Consider the following 19,823-nt stretch of genomic DNA (forward strand, 5'->3'; position numbering starts at 1 on the left):
TCTTAGAGGCCCCAAAAGAAACCCTAACACCTGGATGCTTTGTTGTGAAGGTGGATAGGCTCTGTGTTAATTAATGGTAATGTCTTCCCCTTTACGACACTTCTGGTTCTAAAGGATGACACAAAGCTGTTGCCTACTTTTAAAGAGTAGAGCCAAAAAGTAAGTGTAATAAAAAAAAGTTAGCTAGTTCTGGTAGTAGTGATAGAGATGGTGCCACACATCAATTCACAGGCAACTAACTGATAAAATTTTTTATTTCACGTTTGAATTTGTACACTTATTCCTGATTATTCCGTGTAAGGTGGAAACTAGAACGGTTTAAAAGACATACACAAATCTAGCACATCAATAACTGGGGATTTTTCTTTTTTTGCTATACTATTTTCACAACCATGGGTGTGCTTGCTAGGCAATATAACCACCACAGAAGCAAACGTGAGGCAGAATACTGGTAAGGAAAAACAAAGCAAGAAAGAGCTACCAGATATACAGACAGGCTCGTTCCACATTCACTACTGCATTTTCAAGCGCCAAGTATTTAACTGCACATTTGTTCAGCTAGAAAGGAGGGATTTTTTTTTTCTTTTTTCTTTTTTTGGTTTGTTTTCATCAGTGCATGAATGTTTTTTTATTCTCATTTCAGCAGATGGACAAACAGATGGACACTACAGCTACGTGGAATGTTAAAGGGAGGGTAGGATACTGTGAGACTGGTAGGCCTGGGTATTCTTGATTCTTCCCATTGCAGTGTTCATGCAACTTCCCTGCATAATAGGGTCTTGTTTAAACACGTCTGTGAACTTGGCTGGATGAGTACAGTTGGGAGATCTGGTGACAGGTGCTAACAAGCATTATCAGGGCTGGCTGCAATACAGGGAGAAGTCATGGATATTTAAAACTACTTTTTGGATTCAGATCTTGGTATGACTGAAGAGCAACAACCGGGCTGAGAACTGGAGGAAGACAGCTATGGTGCTGGAAGCTCTTCTCAACTCTGAAACTATGCCTGCTCACCAAAGTGCTTACCAACTTCACGCCTCACTCACTCCAAGCCCCCTATCCCTGCCCATGTAGTATTCAACTGTGGACAAAAGACAAAGATAAAAGTGAGAACGAAAAAAAGTGCAAAGAAGCAGAAGGACAGAAATTTAAAGAGGGAAGAGAAAACCAAATAGTCAAAAATGACAGTGGGAAAGAATGTTCAGATTTCAAAATTTAAAAGCTCCGAGCTAGAAGACCCCAAAGACTGAGTACTCCTCACGTGAAAGACAATCTCTGCAGAACAGTATCCTTAAAGGGATCACCCAGGAGACAGATAAGGTCATTCATAAGCTACACGGCTTTTTTTCTTCTTTAGCTCGTGATTACAAAGAAAACAAATTCCACTACTGAAGCACAAGTCACAAATCAGTAACACATTGCTGAAGGAAAGGGGTTTGTCACGTGTGTTAAGTGAGCACTGGGCCTTCTCATGGTACCATCACCCAGTTATCTGAAACAAAGAATTTCAATTTCAGGCTTCGAGTTTCCTCAGAGGAAGACACTATGGACATCTGCGGTCATGAACTTTGGAGTGGCAACAGCCTGGACTGGTCAAGTGTCTATAAGCCCTGAACAACAGGCAGAATTACTGTGAATTACCATCAAACTCGAATGCGAAATGATAGGTGTCTCACTCCAAGTCCCAGCACCTCAATATAATCTATAACTTTCTGTACAACTTTACAATGAGCTGTATTTCAGTGACTGTTTTGATACCAGATTAAACTTTCCAAAAAGGTACATGTAATTCAGGTCTTTTTTTTTTTCTACCAGTAAGAGTTCTGCTTAGTTACAAAACCCAATAATCACAGTGTTCAGTTTTTTTAAAAAAAATTAAACACACAGTAATCCTGTCAATGTTAATCAAAATCAAACCTTCAGAACGCCGTGGCATTTATGTGACCAATCTGAGTTTGAAATACAAATACCAGCTGTTTATCCCATGAACCATTTTTGCTAGGCTGAGGCTGTGAAAAATCGAAAGTCAACGTACGATTCTTTTTTTTTTTTTTATCGCACAAAGGGACGTATGTGGAGGGTACAGAGTGACACTGAACAGATCACGAAGCACGACTGACATTAGTTCTCTCCCTCCCCAGCATCTCCTTCATCTCCCTGGTTTTCCGACGTCCACAGCTGCAAGAGAAAAACAGAGCTATAATCAGAGGAGGGCTACTAAAACGTACTCAGGGAGGTGACCCAGTCTGTAGCATCTTAACTCACTCAACTGTTTAAAATTCTTCCTTTATTACTGCAGACAGTGAGGACTGCAAAGGTCAAAATTTTAGCATTCATTTAGAACCAATTTAACAATTGAAAATTTGAACGTATTTACAAGGCACAAATCCCCTCTTGAGCCTTGGGTAATCATGGATTATTAGGTAGGTGAGCACACCATAAACACTCTGAAAGCAGTCACTGAAATCAGTCGTACTTACAGTGAGATTGTCCCTAAGCAACTGCATGATCAGGGTGCTGTCTTTGTAGGACTCTTCATTCAGTGTGTCCAATTCAGCAATTGCTTCATCAAATGCCTACAACAAAGAGCCGTTAGCAAAGAAATCACAGGTCCTTTGAACCAAGTTAGGCCCATTTTTTCTGCTAACAAGTGAAAATCATTTCCTATACAGTACTCTAGCCCGATACAGTACTCCTATACAGTATTATCTTGTTTGTCAGTTGTTTCAGCAAACATATAGTAAATGTTTACAAAGCACCAACCAACAGTGTCAAAAATTCCTAGATAAGAACTTCACCTAATAAGTCAGCAGGTATTACTGTTAATACAGCCCATTCATTCTAGGCAAATTCATGTAATTTTTTAAATTACCAAAGATATTTCTAGTAATTTTTTTAAAAAAACTAACTCAAAAGGTTATATAAGGGAAAAAGGGAGAACAGACATTCACACCACTAAATCTGATTAAGTGATAGAACTTTGAGAATTCATTTCACACTTTTTCCAAATTAAAACAGTAATCAAACCACAAAAATAAAAATTAGCAGGTGTTGAGAAGAAATCAAAAGTAATAGGTCTGCATTTATTTCATAAAAGATGTACTCCTATCCCCAGAAAATCTTCAAAAAAGTCCAAGACAATGAGTAATATTCAGATAATAAAAAGAAGTTAATTAAAAAGCACAAACACTGTTTTACTAGGATCAGAAACTACCGGGGGTGTTTCTCACCGTTTTTGCCAGGCTGCAAGCCTTCTCAGGAGAGTTAAGAATCTCATAGTAAAAGACTGAAAAATTCAGTGCCAGGCCAAGTCGAATTGGGTGTGTCGGCTGCATTTCTTTCTTACTAATTTCAAATGCTTCCTGGTAAGCCTGCTGGGAGTTCGACACAGTGGCTAAAAGATAAAAAACATTAAAGGTTGGGTTCTTTCATAGGCTACATCATACATGGGACCATTATTAAATTGTTTTACCAAACTAGGTTGGACTAAATGACCTATCAAATGAGGGGTCAGTGTCTCCACCATTTGCTTAACAATCATTTGTTTATGTTTGTTCTAAGCCAAGTACTATATTAAACGCTCTGCGCGAAAACAATTCTATAAAGCAATTAAGAAATAACCTTAAACAAGATAGAACATGGAAAACAATATGCTCTAGTGGAAAGATCATGGACTTGAGACCCAAACTTGAATTCCTAACTCTATTCACTAGGTGTGTGGCTTGGAATAAGTGAAACCCTCCGTGAGCCTTGGTTTCCTTAGCAGAAAAAGAGACTCCCACGTAAACTCCTAGGGTTGTGTGTGAATGGAGGAGACTCTACAATACGTGGCATGTAGCAGGCACTTAATAAAGCATAGATATAATTATCACCATCACAGTAATACATGTGATAAAAGACATGCCTCACTATTTACTATGGTGGTTTCATGCTATCAAACTTTTTCAAGTTTCACCTCTAAAAAGAGACCCTCAAATAATCCTCAAGATAAAATCTCTTTAAATGCACTGCTGCACCAGCCTTTTCATGCCCTCCCTATCGTCCCCTTACATTCTGATGTGTCAGCCCCCATGAGCCCGTCTGTCCCAGGTCAGCACAATGCTGTGGTCTTTTAGATTCTGTGCACTGTGAGGTTAGTGTCTACGATGAACAGACAAAGCAAAAACTGTTAAAATTATTAGGAAGGAAGACTGGCTCCACTACTGGTCAAATTTCTTTTTTACAAAAATGTTACTTACTTTGTTTATTGTCTCCAGATGCCACTTCAGAAAGATATCTAAAATAATCGCCTTTCATTTTCAAGTAGAACACCTTACTTTCTGGTTGTGTAGCATTGAGAATAAGATATTTGTCCAACAGCTCCTAAAAAATGATTCACATTCTGTTAAGAATCTGGAAATATTATTTACAAGATGTTAAAACTATGTTTGAGATTCAAGATACACACTACCACTTCTAAATTTTTTTGAAGATTTAAAAAACCCTATTTTTCATCCAAAGCTTTTATGTGGTTTTTAGCCCAGGTCATAAGAGCAGATGCCTGTTTTCTTCTGATAAAATCACTTTGACCATCCATAAGGGGTTGATTAAAGTAAAGCCACACAATGGAATGCCACACAGGCCTTAAAAATGACGATGCAGACCTACACTGATAACATGGAAAAGTTCTCAAAAGTCTGAGTGAAAAAAAGAATGCAGATTATAAATACCACAGTAACCCTATTTTAATATTAAAATATACATGTGTACATGAACAAAAATATGTAAGGGAAAAGTCTGGAAGGATATTTATCACTATGTTAATAATGGTTCTCTAGGTGATAGGATTAGAAATAATTCTTACATATACACTTCTGCCTTTTCCTTAAAAAAAAAAATTAACTTGTGTTATTAGGGTGGCGCAAAAGTAATTGTGGTTTAAACGGTTTAAAAATAATTGCAAAAACCTCAATTGCTTTTGCACCAACCTAATACTTCTATTAGAGAAAAATAAAACTTTCTGTTTTTGGAGGAAAAGGGTGATAATACAGCAACACTGCAAAAAACTTAAATTTAGAATCAATCAGACATGGGTAGAAATACCTCCTCTGCTGCTTACTATCTGTATGACCCTGGACAAATGACCTCATGACCTTGAGCCTCAGTTTCCTCAGCTCTCCAACCGGGAAGCCTAATAGCCATCCTTTTAGGGTAGTTATGAGGAGAAATAAGCTCATGTACATAAAGTGTTTAACATGTTGCCTGGCACGTAGTAAGCACTCAGACAGTAGCTGCTACTATTATTAATAATAAATTCCTTTAAACATTTATGCTTACAACAAAAGCAGTTCTGAAGGAGTCCAAGCTTCGTATACAGAGCAATATTTTCGAAGAGTTGTTTTAGAATGTGGCATCCTGAAAAACTGGTTAAGAGGCAGTAAGTACCATGCTTTTCTTCACATTCTTTCAGATACTCTTAAAAGCTGGTCTGCATTCTCAGGAATTATGGAACTTTCTTGCCCTTGGAATGCATGCCATACTTCATCTGAATACCAGATGTACCTAACATTCAGGAATGAGTGCACCATTAACAAACCCCCAAATTACCAACAGGCACCAGATTTAGCCATGACATCTTACACCAGGAGTTTAACAAAAAGAGCAGCTCAGTGCAAAAGCTTAGTTATAAGGGGATTTCATCAATCAAAGTGAGGAGATGCAAGGGCAGTAGTCATTTTAACATCCTTGGCAGACAGACAGGGTGTAACGCCTTATGGGTTAGGTCTGAGGAGACTGTCTGATGGCTGATAAGCTTTGCACAGGTTTTCAAAAGAAAGGTGTCATGAACAGTAACTCGGAGAGGCAGCCCAGCAGGGGAGGAGAGAGATCCACAAGTGTGAATTCCTTTTCCCTGCAAAGCAGCCCTCACCATTCATTTTTACCTGATTTCACCTGGAAGAAGAAGCAAGTTCCCAGTGGGCTCAGGACGTAAGGGAAACACAACAGGATCAGGAGTTGCTCTAGGACATGCACCCCTCCCCTCCAACCCAAGACGGTGGCCAGAGTGAAAGCAGTTCGGAATGTATTAACTGACAGGCTTCTATACAACAGGAAGGAGGATCCCCAAACCAGCTGACTTGGCTGGGGAACGCAGGCCAGAACGGACCAACGCGGCTAACTCTCAGACAAAAACAGGACTCTATACTGTGCAGGAATGACAGGGGAGAGGATGCCAGGCAGTTCAGCCTTTTGCTCCTGTTCCCCTACTGGAGAGGCCATCACCATTCAGGCGGATACACACAGTAGCCTACCTGCAGCTGCACCCGTCTAAATCCTACCTACCTGGAAGGACTCAATTTCTAAAGATGGAGGGATGTTGACTACATGTTCCTGTTTTTCACAGGTCTTTTTGAAGGGAGGAGAAAGCACTCTGTAAGTGATAAGCAACCTCTGTTCAAGTAAGAGGTGAGAAAAATCACATGAGATGCTTAAAAACTAGCAGCAAGTGGTTTGCAGCTTTCCAGTGTATCAGATACCTCTCTCTCATAGGCGGTTTGCGAGTTTGCATTTGTACATTAAATTACTACTATCAGGGAATCAGTGTTTGAAGGGAAACACTGGCCTCTCACCAGAACGTCGTTGCAGATGTCCTGCAGCTCTGCCTCTATCTTCTCACGGTATTCTTTGCCCATCTGCTGCTTCTTCTCATTCCTCTCTGTTTTCTGCTCAATGCTGGAGATGACGCGCCAGGAGGAACGGCGGGCGCCTACCACGTTCTTGTAGGCGACGGAGAGCAGATTTCTCTCTTCATTGGAGAGTTCATGGCCCTGCTCCGTGACTGCCTTCATGGCTGCAGCCATGTCATCATAGCGCTCAGCCTGTTCGGCGAGTTTGGCTTTCTGTACCAGCTCACTTTTATCCATGGTCATTCCCTACAACAAGAGGAAGAGAAAAAGGAGAAAGCAAACGTCAGGCTTCAGGGCCCAGGAAATGCACGTGTGAATCTTCCAAACCACCTGGATAGAAACATGCCTCCATGGGAAACATCTATGTCCAGAGGCCCTCAACACCACCGACCAGGAATACCTGCAGGAATAGGTACTTTGGTTCTTTGCCAACGTCTTTTTATTATTTTGGTCAATTCATTTTTCCAACAGTCCTACAGGGCAGGTATGTTCACACCAGTCCCTTCCTCCTTTTTCTGAGGTGAAGATATGGAGGTTCAGCAAAGGCAAGGAATGCGCCCCGGGCAACACTGACAGGCTATGGTAGAGCCTGGAACTCAAGCTCAAATCTGTCTCTAGAGCTTTTTGTTTTCTTCCACTTCCCTAATCTGCCTCCTCAACATACACACTGCTTCATAACTATTTCTTTAGATACTTATGCTAAATATGTGCCTTTACTTTTTTCAAGAATTGTCTGGTTTTGTCCCTATGGTATATGGCAAAACATCTTAATTGCTTCAATCCATCTTAAAAGATATGACTAAATATTTCATTTGGCAGTGCCCATCAAGCAGTAGGCACCTAAAACTTAGGTGCCATTTTTACCATATCTTCTGCAATTTGCTAAATTTGTTACAAGAACATACTATAGCATAAATGCAGGGCAGGCATATTTGGCTCTATCTAGCATCAGCTCTGCTACTTGCAAGTGGTATAACCGTGGTCAAATAACTTAACCTCTGAGAGCTTAAGTGTTGAATACACTCATATCTTTTGCAGCATACACCAAGTACAAAATTAGTGCCTGATACTTGTACATAATGCTGTGAATTTCAAAGCGTCTTTACGTAGATTAGGTGATTTATTCCTGCCAGCAGCCCATGGAGAGTTAGTTTTCTTATTCTCCACTAAGGAAACTGAAGCTCTATTCTAGTAATAAGCACATCAAAAATATACTATTCATCATCTTAAAATTATCCACCTTCTCAGTATTGTCTAACTTTCTTGACCATGAAGTCTTTCAGATCAGAACACTATCTCCATCATTAAATAACCCTACTTCATTGTTCCTAAAAGTGAGAAGCAGAAAGAAGCCAATTTTCCAGTCTGTAAACTAATTAAAAGTTAGCAGTCACTTAGTGGTCCACTCCAAAGTTTATAAAATTGCACCTGTCCAACTCTACATAGGAAAGATTCCAATTAAGAAAGTACTGGCCAAAAGTCAATTTAGAGCTAAGCCACCCAGGCAGTATTATAAAAGAGTTAATAAGTACAAAGGACCAACATTGCTAAAGGATGCTATGAAACTTTGGCCCTACTAGCCCCCCCCCCCAATTAAGACACACCCCACTTCCTCCCCTTCCCAAAGGTTCAAAGTTAAATCATACCTCTCAAAAGAATCCTGACCACTCCTTGGGACCTCCCAAATGTACACGCCCTATTTCTCAAAATAATACGTGACCTTTTTGGTTTGGGGTCAACTAACAATATTTGCAGCTTCTATGGGATCACTGCAAGAACTTTTGGAGACTGAGAACCATCATGATATGGTAAGACTGAATACATGCCTCGAAAAATATCCATCTGTTGTTTAAAACACACACACACATGCACACCAAGCAAGCAAAAGCCATAGCTAAGTGTCCTGATGCCTACTGCTTACATAACTTTTGACTTATATAACATAGATTTTGAAGCAGCTAGACCGATTTCAACAGGAAATGGGTTACACAACACCCAGCAGTTTGGCGGAAGGCAGCAGACAACGGAGAAATTAAATTGTTCCTATTTCTACATCTACATGAACTTCCCATCCATGATCTTTCCCTAGTTCCACTGCTCAGTCTCTCACTATCTCTAGCCCCCTCATGCCTATACTATCAGACCCCCTCTTAAAGCTCTGATCAAGTCACTTCCTGCTCAAAGATTTTTAATGTCCCTTACTGCCAGTAACAGTCAGATTTCCTCCGTCAGTGAAGGCTTTCCTACCTACCTTCCCCAGACTGTTCCCCACACATGCCTTTCACAAGTATGTACCTCAGTCGAAACGGTTTTCTTACATATAAAGCATGCTTTTCTGTCTTTGTGTGTCTGCTTACCAAACCACTCTGTCTACCTGGAATGTCTTTTCCCATCTATTCCTCATACAAAATTCTTTCCAAGCACAGCTCAAATACCATCCCCTGCATGAAGCCTTTCTTAAGCTGCTACGCCTGAGCTGACTACTAGACAGCCACTAGCCACACGTGGCTAATGCCCCATGTTTACATTGTAATATTTGGCTATGTGGAGTTAAATTTTAAAAAATTATTAATTTCACTTGTTTCTTTTTACTTTTTAAACGTTAGCTACCAGAAAAAAATGTATAATACATGTGACTCGCATTCTATTGGACAGAGCTCCTCTAAGCTGCAAACATTCTCACAAAGCATCTGTACCCATCTTAAGGTTTTATTTACGTCTTCAGTACTAAAATTATTTGTATGTATCCCTTAAGTCCCTTACTACACCATAAACTACTTTAGGGCATAGCTCCCATAGCACCTTACACATAATAGGTATGAATAAAAACATCTGCTAAGTGAACGAAAAGATCCCAAAATGAAAAGACTAGTAAAACTGCCACTTAGGTCGAGTTCTCTCTTCTCAAATAATTCAAAGCACCTATTCTTCGTAAGCACATTAAATCCTCATTATTCCTTGTACTTTTGGAACCCTACTTCAAAATTACTTAGTCATGCCTCCACCCTTACTCAGTAACTTTCAATGACTCTCTTTCGGCTACTCTATCAAGATAATCTAAACTCTACCTGGCTTTCAAAGTCCTTCGCAACTTGGCTCCTCCAGACCAGACCTGATCCGTTTTCTCATCCACTATTCTCCAACACGTATCTTTCTCCCAGGCTGGACACCACTGAATACCCTATAAAATTGCTTCTGTACAGTAGCCCTCCCTTATCTGCGGTTTTGCTTACCACGGTTTCAGTTACCCGCGGTCAACTGCGGTCTCCCTGCCCGCTCGTCACTTAGTAGCCATCTTGGTTATTAGGTTATCAGAGACCACATTCACATAACTTTTATTACAGCATATTGTTATAATAGCTCTATCTTATTATTACTTACTGTTATTAATAAATTTCTTATTGTGCCTAATTTATAAAGTAAATTATCATAGGTATGCATGTATAGGAAAAAACAGCACATACAGGGTTCAGTACTATCTGCGGTTTCAGGAATCTACAGCGGCGCCTTGGAACATGTCCCCCAAGGATAAGGGGGGATTACTATAGTACCTTTCATTTAGATTGGTGTCCTTTTTACTTCCTGCCTATGAAACCTCCATCCATCCATCTAGGGCTAGAAGGCGTTCCCTGACTACCCCAGGCCCCCACTGATCTACCCTGCCTACGAATCCAAATATACTTGGAGCCTACTATACAGTCTAGGGCGTCTTTATGCCCGCGTTCTATGTGCTCTATGGTGCAGATGACGAGGAGTATACCATTTTGCAAACAGTTTCACATGTACATGTTCTCAAAGGAAAGCTTTACATTTGTTTCTCATGTAATGCCTAAAACTGTGCCAGTCACATAAGCATCTATGATTTTTTTCAACAAATCATTACTGGGAGAGGAGAAAGAACACAGGCTACCTACATGAGGTTTGGCCAGAAAGGCAACAAGACAACGTTGTAAGACCTGCCACTACAACAGCATGCGCGTGTGCAATCTCAGTCTTCCAATCTATAAATTGGAGACAATAGCATCTACCTCAGAAGAGGTCAAGATGAGGGGCAGGAAATTAAAGAATAGTAAATAAGGAAATTTGTTTAAAAAAAATGCATAGTGCAAAACAAATCTGAAGTACTATTAGTCCTCTCGCAGTATCTACATATCTCTGTTTTAGCCCACAAAATGTGAGCTTGGATTTTTAAAAAACATGTACAAGCCAGGAGAAGGAAAAGCCAAGTCTAGATTAATCCTGTATAGGAAGTGACTATATTGGTAAGTTCCTAGATAAGACTCTACCCTTTAATGTCTTCAAAATGGACACAAATGTTAACAGTATTCCTTAGTTCCTAATTGGATTTTCTAGAGATGCCAAGTAGTGATGGTTTATAATCAGGACTTAGTTCTGAGACTTTGAACCCAAGTTCCACCAAGATAAACACCGGCAAGAGTTTTTATTTGCCTCTTAAAAAGCCTTAAGAGGCTGCAGTCTCATCCCCAGGCCTGGCACCTAGCAGCACAATCAAGATACCGGGGGAGACGATTTTATTAGGGGCCTGGAAGTCTAACCTGCAGTGGGCCGAGGGACTTCCTTGTGCCCAGCAGAGCTCAGGAAGACGCCGACATGCCCCAGGACAGGAATTCTCAAGCACAGCCACATCATCATGGCTGTCCAGTTGTTGAAGGCCGCAAGAGGTGGCACTTTATGGAGGACAATCTAAATAGCCAACAGTGGGGTGGTTAAAAGAGAGAAATGGCCCAAGATGACATGGCCATCAAAAGAAGGGATTTAATGTCAGAGAAATATTTGTTAAAGATACATAAAGGAGGAAAAAGCTGGGTAACAGTATTTCATTTTTGTTAAATGTCCCCTAAAGAAACAACATTAAGAAGAGTAATTCTACAGATACCCATGAAATAATAGGATTTCCTTCAAATAAATAAAACCCTAAATCTGACAGTAAATGCTGAAATGAGAGCATCTATGAAACAACCTAGCCCGTCCTTCTCAATTCTTCGCCTAAGGAGTATTTTTCTAGCCAGGATCAGAATCCTGAGACGTCATTTCCCAGTGGCCAGAAGCAGACATCCAAGGATAACGAAAAATTAGAAAATAAAAGACTATCCATTGTGAATCCATATTTTTCTTAAAAAGCATTGCAAAGGAAGAAAAACGTTGATAACGACACCTGTGGCTTTTTAGAAGTATTAACTTTCACCTATGTTTTGCTTTCAAGGAAAAAAAACACCCTCAATTTGAGTTTAATAATTTGTTAGAAGATTAAAATGAGGATTCTATTATCACATATCAGCACTACCAAAGCTCTAATATAAAACATATATGATTGGGACCTGTTATTAGGAAAGCCCTACACACAATAAATCTCAGCTTCTAAAAAGAAAATTAGGTATTTTTAAAATAACTTTCTGAACTTCCGGTTTCCTCAAACGCTAAAAGGAGACATTGATAGCTATCAAATAAGATGCTATACATAAAATGGCTAGATAGTGCTGATCAGAGTAAAGGCTCCTAATAGTTAAATATCCTTAAACTAGTTCCCAAAAGTGTAATGTATGTAATTCAATGCGTCTTGAAATAACTGTAAATGAAAAAACGCCCAGTATTTCCAAGGACTCTTGATTAGTCATTGAGAGGAGGTCCATGGTAGGAACACGAGAAGACGGCTAAGAGTTACAAAGCTTCTTGGAGAAGTAACCAGCTAGAATTCGAGGGAAGAGGTGTAGTTTAAATGTGACTGGGTCCTGACTAGCTTTATTGGTTGGGGCTGGGGGTGTATACATAGGAGAGAAAGAGGGAACTCGATGTACTCTGTGTAGGCACAGGAAACAGTGGATGAATAAAGTGCGTGTATGTTTCTCTAGATGAAACAGAATCAAAGGCCAAGGTGGGTAAAGAAATGAGAACAGTTATCAATCTGGAGCAAGGAAACTGACAGGTACATCTTAGAAATCTAGTCGCAAGAGTCCCCATCGGTAAGGAATTGGTAGTCAATTCTGGATAGGAGTCACAGACGCACCATTCCAGAGAGAGCACCCATAGCACCATGAAGCCAAAGTTACAGTTCTGGAGTCACTCTGCCAAAGGAAAAACAGGTGCCCTGCTCCTGCAGGCGGGACTGCGGAAGTCAGCGGGACCAGGTGGTTAGTGGGTGTTACCCAGAAAAAGAACTCCTGGCTCTTAAAGAAAACTACTCACTGAAAAACGCCCACTCTAAAAATGTCTGTGCCATTCTACACACAAAATTCAGAGTCCTGTAATAAACTTAATTCCATTCAAACATTTGCAGGCTCTTTTGTTAGAAAATAAAACACAGCATGTCTGAAATACAAAGTCATCAGCACTGATGTGCAGAGAACTGGGAATTGTGGAGGGAAACTGTACTTCTATTTGAAATCCCTTCCCTCCTTCACATCAGTTGTTGACTATCATTGTTATGTCCAATTAGCCCAATTTAAAGCGAAAACTATGGAGGTGGTACGTGATATGCTCAAGGTCACACAATGTGAATCAATAGCAGATATGACAATTAATTGATCTCTTAGCTTTATGTGATCAATCTAAAAATAGGCTAATTCTGATCAATCAGGACAGCCCAACTGGTCGACCTTGTGAATGGGGTTCAAAAGCTTTGGGTCTACCAACATAATGGGAGTGACCCAGTCCAATTTACCAGTACCACACCCCAACTCCATAGGTTACCTCATCTCTGTCTTCTTATGCATTAAATAGACAAATCTACTTAAGGTTCTTGTAAGGAACAAATACATTTGTTCACGATGCACAACACTTAGCAGCACAGCCTCTGCACACTGTAAGCAGTCAACGGCAGCCGCACTGTATTCCACACACGTCTACCAAACAAATGGTCAGCCAGTGAAAGGACACTTACTACCTACCTCATTTTTCAATCCAGATGGCTTTCTTCAAATTTAAAGACTTTTAAAAGGCACATGTTAACTTATCTATGCCTAGTTCTAAATGAGCAGTTATCACAGTTTACTGTAAAGGCCTTTGTCGGCTCCCACACTGGATTGTGAGCTTCAGGGAGGAGCCGAGACTTATCCATGGGCGCCCCCATGTAGCACAATGCCGGCCACGCTGAATATGAAACTGTTTCATCAACTGATGCACTTTTTTAAGGAAGTGAATAAGCTGCTATTGCCTACCTGGATAGAAGTAGATAGACCACATCTGGCCTATAAAATACAGTGTATACTTATATGGTGTCTTATACTGCTTTCATTCTTTTTTAAAAATTAAATTTACTGGCATAACCTTGGTTAATAACATTACATAAGTTTCAGGTATACACTTTTATAATATACCATCTGTATATTCCATTGTGTGCCCACCACCCAAAGTCTAGTGTCCTTCTATCACCATGTATTTGATCCCCCTTACTCTCTTCATCTTACCCCCAATCCTCTTCCCCTCTGGTAACCACCATACTGTTGTCTGTATCTATGAATTGTTTGTTCATTTGTTGCTTTTTATTTTTTTTTAAAAAAGCCACCTCAGCCCCAATCAGGAGACAACACCATACTTTTTGACTAATGTTTCTCGGCTACCAATTGTTTTATTTACAGATTCAAACAGAGCTTCAACAAGCCCATGGAATACTTTCTGTCCATCTCCTCTATTCAAAAGTCCAATCAGTTAGCTATACAAAAAGTCATGCTGGATGAATGGTTTAGTAACAACAAAAATCCATCACTTATGGTCTGCCTAAATGTGCAAAGCACTTAAGGGTTTATATCCACTCATTTAATCCTGAGCATTCTATGAGGTAGATATCATTGTCCCCTTTTATAGATGCCAAGAGTAACTTGCCCAGGGTCACACAGGTATATTTGGTACACGCTCTTTGCAGCACTCACTATTCCTAAAGAGTAATTATGATTCTCAACGCTTACTAAGGAAAAAAATGGACAATTTTTTTGAAGATCTATAAAAAGTTATTACAGTGAAGTTTGAGAACTGGCCTTTATTTATCTAGCTTTAAAAACTGAAATCAAATCAAGCAGTTAAAAACAGCATATGCCCAAAACTCACTGGATTGTCAAACAAGCTTTAAGGTAAGGTTTGCGGACAAACAGTAACAATGGCCAAGGCTCACAACTACTTTATTGTCACCTCCAAGCTTTGTCCTGGTCAAGGCCATTCAGAAATAACTTTTATTGTTGGGTCTCTTAAGGAAAACAATGAAATAAACTAACCAGTACAGGAACAAACTTACATAATAGAGGAATGGCCAGATTAAAAATAAGTCATCTCACTGACTTAAAGTCAGCTGGGAATGACTCGTTCTCTTGGGGCCACCAATCAATTTCATCATTGTAAGTATTACAAATATACAATGATACCTATATTAGATCTTTTAGCAGAGAAAGCAGTAAGATGACTGGCTTTGAGCATACACATCACAAAATACAAAGTACTTCCTTCCTAAGTATTCTCCTTAGAAAAATTCCCTGCGAATCCAACTGTGTTAGTTTCTCCATCACGACATATATATATGACTACCAGGACCATATTCATGTGGAGACCAAGATAGTTCTAAACCTTAAAAGTTGCTATTATGTAATTAATTTCTTGCCCTCTAGTTAGTATGAATTGTCACCTCTCCCTAGAAAAATGTAGGAACCCAGAAACTTAAAAGTTCCTTTACAAGTAAATTTTAGTTCATTCTCTAAGGTACTGATCATCATTTAAGGGAAAACTGCTTAGTTTGATGCCACTGAAAGAGCAGGCAGCATAATAGGATGTTAGAATTTAGAATTTTCTCTCTCCTTATGTAGACATATTCCTTATCTCCTTCTCCTAACATAATATAATCTAAAACTCCACATAAAAGGTAGTATGATAAATAATAATTAATAACGGTGGTCCTGACTAAATCCTATTAGATGAAGAACCTAGGATTGGAGAAATCAAACAGTGTGCCATAAAGTAAGTGAAGAACTTTCTCCCTAGTATGAAGCAAATACTAGAAAACCTGGGTCTTTCATAAGTAGTATCATCCCCACAAGCCAGAATGAATACATTCTCCCCCAACAAATTACATTATATCTATTTTCAAAAATAGCCAAAATTCCTGTTCAAACACTTTTATTTTAAAGACACATGTAAAGAAAAATTAAGGATGAAATGATGTTCACACAAAAGATATACACGTGTTGTTTTACTACGAGTAGAAATCTATCTTTAGAGCCAGACTGCGTGTGTTTGATTCCTGATTCCAGCACTTACCGTTGCTATGTGTGTATATCCCTAAGAAAAGTATTTAACTTCTCTGTGCTTTGGTTTCTTCATATGTAAAATGGGGCTAACAGTACACACCTATCATTGCTTGTTATGAAGGATTATTAATATATGTAAAGTATTTAGAACACAGCTTGGCACATAGTGAGCAACATAAGTGGTAGCTATTATTATTATAAACTAATTGCTTGATGCAACCTCATCAGTTGGCGAATAAATCACAAATGGATAGACTCTATATGTGTTCATACTACACAGCATATATGCATGTATCTTATCTATACATGTATATGTATATTCATTTACATGGTCAAATAACCTTTACACAACACCTACTATACAGCTCAGATCCTTATTTGATTACTGAGTTTCCCGCAAGAATACATTAAAGACCATTACCATTTGCATGAGAAAATGGGCTCAGAAAGACTAGAGATGCTATACACAAAATAAGGTTCTATAATACTACTATGTCATTTTTTAAAAAAGCAACATGCGTACACAGAGGAGTTGGGTCTCGTCAGAATGCAACTGGAGGAAAAAACAAAGCCATTAATAGTGAACTCTGTGATTAAAAAACAAAATCAGAAGCTTATATTTAACAATTTACAGTTTGTAAAAAGGCCTCATACAATAAAGATAGAGAAAGCAAGAATCAGAGACTAGGCAGCACGCTCAACATCACACAGCTAGAAAATGCTGCAGGCAAGACCTGAATCAAGTTGATCTGACTCCAAGTCTAGTGCTCTTTCTGCTTCTATATCCACAGCCAAATGGGCAAAACGCATTTGCAGTGGCCCAAAAATCTGGAGATTCTGCCTTGGGAACTAGCATCATGGGAATTTGCTCAGCCTGGTTTTATGGAGGTTGCCTCCCTGATCAAGAGATCCAATTCTAAAATGGCTTCAACATAACACAAGCACTGCATGATGGGAAACGTACAGAAGATTATAGGGTAGGAGCCATACCATACTCCAGGGACTGACAGTCCATAAATATTTACTACTGATGAATGAAGATATTCAGCCTGAAAACCAGGTGTGTGTGGTCTAGGCCAAATCACCTCACTTCTCATAAAGACTCCATCTGTAAGATGGGTGAATGGTTTCTTATCTCATCGAAAGGAGGGGCCAGGAAAATAATTCAGCATTTGCTACTGGATTATTAGCCTTCTATTTTGAAGACTACCCATAAAATTCTAATTTGGGTCCAGTAAAACCGACAGATTTTACTCTTACCATCTTGTGTGCTCCTAAAGACATAGAGCCAAGAAAAATGAGGGCTCAGGCAACTGAGATACAATTCCTAAATAAGAAATGGGGTTCACTGAAAGTGTTCAAGGAGAAAAATCACTACGAACTAAATAACACTTATACACTTCTAACAGGAAAATGCAAAAAGCTGCGTAACCATGTGTCCTGTTCTATAAACTGCATGTGTGTGGTTTCATATGAACAACTGAAGACAATGAGAAATGCAGACAATTTTTATATTCTTACAAATGCTTCGTCTTTCTGTTCAGGCTCTTGTTGCCACCTCATTTGCTGTGTTCATTAACATCATCTTTCCAAATTCCATCTCCCACACATAGCAAGTAAAACCAGAGGCTGACGCTTGCTATCTAGCCTTACCAAAGTGAAAAGCAGTGACAGCAAGGACAAGAGACATGGATTTTTACAGAAAGGTTGGCAAATTGTCTTACCAATACTGCCACCTTTGAAAACCCCATTGCATCCGAGTTCTCCATTTGCAATAGACAAAGATGTACTCATCTTAGGTAGAAAAGGGGCCCAAATCACTCCTACCCTTCCCCACCACCAGGGAGGCCATCAGGGCAAATTTCAGTCCTAAAAACATACTAACACACAGCATGAGGGAATTTGGGGGCGAGGACACAAAAGACTCTGGCATTAATGACGGTAGATACCGTGGGAAAATACTCGATACTCAGCCTTTGACATTTTTTTTCCTGGGGATCCGGCCTGAGTCAGTAACCGGTTCCAACAAATGCATTTTCTTGATTTAAACCTCAACCCTAGGCTTCCCAGGGAATCTCGGATTCTGCCAGGCTCCAAAAGCAGCGAACGATGATGAAATAAATGGCTTTACTGCAAAGTGGGAGGGGGTTTTCTTTCTGCTCTCTCCCAAGGTTAAACCCCTTACCCATCCAGGGGGAATGAAGCAGGAGCAGTGGGCCTCGAGAACTCGTCCGCCTTCGGTTCAATTTTGTTGGAAGCCGGAAAGTAATAAGCAGGGGTGATAGGGCTGAAAAGGTCGGATCTCCGCGCCCGAAGAGCAGGGAGGGGTCACGCGGGGATCGAAACTGGGCAGTGAGGGAGGGCCTGAGGTCCGCGGCTGGAAGTCCATTCCCGCCCGGTACGGAGCCGCACCCCACCCGCCGGGCAGGGCCGCAGGCGGCGAGGGCGGCCCGGGCCTCTCCGAGAGCGAAGGGCCCGGCCCCGGAAATAGGGAGGGGCCGCGGCGAGACCAGGCCCGCGCCGCAGGCGGCCGCGCGGGGTCTAGAAGGCCGTGCGCGCTACCCTAGAAGACCACCCGCGGGGTCGCCCTGGTCGTAGTAGTCGCCGCCGCCGGGGTGGGGGGGTGGGGGGGAGTTTTGGCCTGGAGCCCCCGGGGGCCACGGGCGGACCCCGCGCCGCACTCACCGTGGGAGGATTGCAGGGGGCAAAGACGCTTGCGAGCGGAGCTCCGAGCGCGGTGACCGCTTCCTTCCCAGGCCCACTCCTCAAGCGGCAGCGGCAGCAGGCACCCCGGCTCCGGAATCGGCGGCGGTGGTGGCGGCAGCTCCACTTCCGTTCCGGTCACCACTTCCGCTCCGTCCCGAGCCCCGCCCCGCCCCTGCGCCTTCTCCTCATTGGGCGAGCGGGGCACGGGGTTGCCCCGGCCGCGTGAGAGGGGCGCTGACAGACAGAGGGTGGAGGAAGCGGAGCAGGGGGCCTGGATGCAGCGGCTGCCGGAGGGCGGAGGGCCCGGCCCGGAGCTTGGAGGAGGCGGGCGGTGGGGGACGGAAATGGGGGCGGGGGAGCGGAAAGAGGAGGTAGGAGGAGAGGGGGCGGGTGGGGGGAGGGTCAAGAACTGGGATGTGCTGGAACGAGGAAGACTGGGCGAGGTTTGGGGTTGGGCGGGCCTGAGGCCCACTCTGTTTAGGCTAAAACTCGAGAGGGCCAGGCCCAAAGATTCCGAGGTCATCGGTTCCCACCCCACCGTAGAAGTAATCGCCATGGGGTTAGACGTTGAGGTCAGTCCCCTTTTGCTCTGTCCTTTGGAAATACTGGATCTAGGGATGGACAGAGATTGCTCATTCCTAAATTTTTGCTTAATCCTCTCTCTTCAATCCTTCAAGGTACTTATCATTTCCTCTTTTGTGGACTGAAGAGGCCATGAGGATCGAAGGCCTTTTTCCCTTTTTTTAAGCCTGTGTTTATAATCTCGTAATTGAATACCCCCCTTTCAAGCTCCTAGAGGAAATTTAAGGAAAGGAAACAGGCCTCCACAGCCCCCCATTCGCATGACTGCACTCACCGTTATCAACATTTATCTATTTCTTCCAAGGCAGTTGACTCTTAAACACAGTTCTTCAAAATGCCTCTCACCTGCACGCCCTCCCTTTCATTCATTCTTTCAATAAATATTTATTGAGCAGGCTGTGTGCTGATTGTTGGAGACACAGCAAGAACAAGACAGGGCCCTGCTGTCTTCGAATTTACAATCTGGTAGGAGAAAAAACAGTGAATACGCCTTTGTCATCTCTTCTTTACCCTGACTCACCTTGATGATAGACTTCTAGCTCATCACCTTACCCTGAGCCCTGTCTCCATCAATTGCCAAAGTGATCTTTTTAAAATGCCATTCTAATCGTGTTCCTTTCTT

The 19,823-nt window shown here is 41.3% G+C and overlaps 1 protein-coding gene across 2 annotated transcripts; it reads right to left on the reverse strand.

Annotated features, from left to right (window-relative positions):
- Window positions 1–236: 236 nt before the first annotated feature.
- Window positions 237–18,765, reverse strand: YWHAB (tyrosine 3-monooxygenase/tryptophan 5-monooxygenase activation protein beta). Of its 2 annotated transcripts, none has more exons than XM_074317439.1 (6): window positions 18,599–18,765; window positions 6,609–6,911; window positions 4,239–4,362; window positions 3,231–3,394; window positions 2,481–2,576; window positions 237–2,178 (listed from the first exon to the last, which is right to left on the reverse strand). In XM_074317439.1, exons 2-6 carry the CDS (start codon window positions 6,906–6,908, stop codon window positions 2,122–2,124), a joined length of 741 nt encoding a protein of 246 aa, XP_074173540.1. In that variant the 5' UTR covers window positions 6,909–6,911; window positions 18,599–18,765; the 3' UTR covers window positions 237–2,121. The 2 variants fall into 2 exon arrangements, with proteins under 2 accessions (XP_074173540.1, XP_019605227.1); XM_019749668.2 differs by lacking the exon at window positions 18,599–18,765 and adding an exon at window positions 18,099–18,397.
- Between the last annotated feature and the right edge of the window lie 1,058 nt (window positions 18,766–19,823).

Source organism: Rhinolophus sinicus, linkage group LG13 (genome assembly GCF_036562045.2).
Source record: "Rhinolophus sinicus isolate RSC01 linkage group LG13, ASM3656204v1, whole genome shotgun sequence".
Taxonomy (NCBI): Eukaryota; Metazoa; Chordata; class Mammalia; order Chiroptera; family Rhinolophidae; genus Rhinolophus; species Rhinolophus sinicus.

Excerpts from the sequence above, each read along its gene's own strand:
- YWHAB (XM_074317439.1), bottom strand. The coding sequence starts at position 6,908 with ATGACCATGGATAAAAGTGAGCTGGTACAGAAAGCCAAACTCGCCGAA. Across the intron at positions 2,577-3,230 it reads CTTGCAGCCTGGCAAAAACG|GCATTTGATGAAGCAATTGC; the intron begins GTGAGAAACACC and ends TCTTTGTTGTAG. Across the intron at positions 2,179-2,480 it reads TGCTTAGGGACAATCTCACT|CTGTGGACGTCGGAAAACCA; the intron begins GTAAGTACGACT and ends TTTCTCTTGCAG.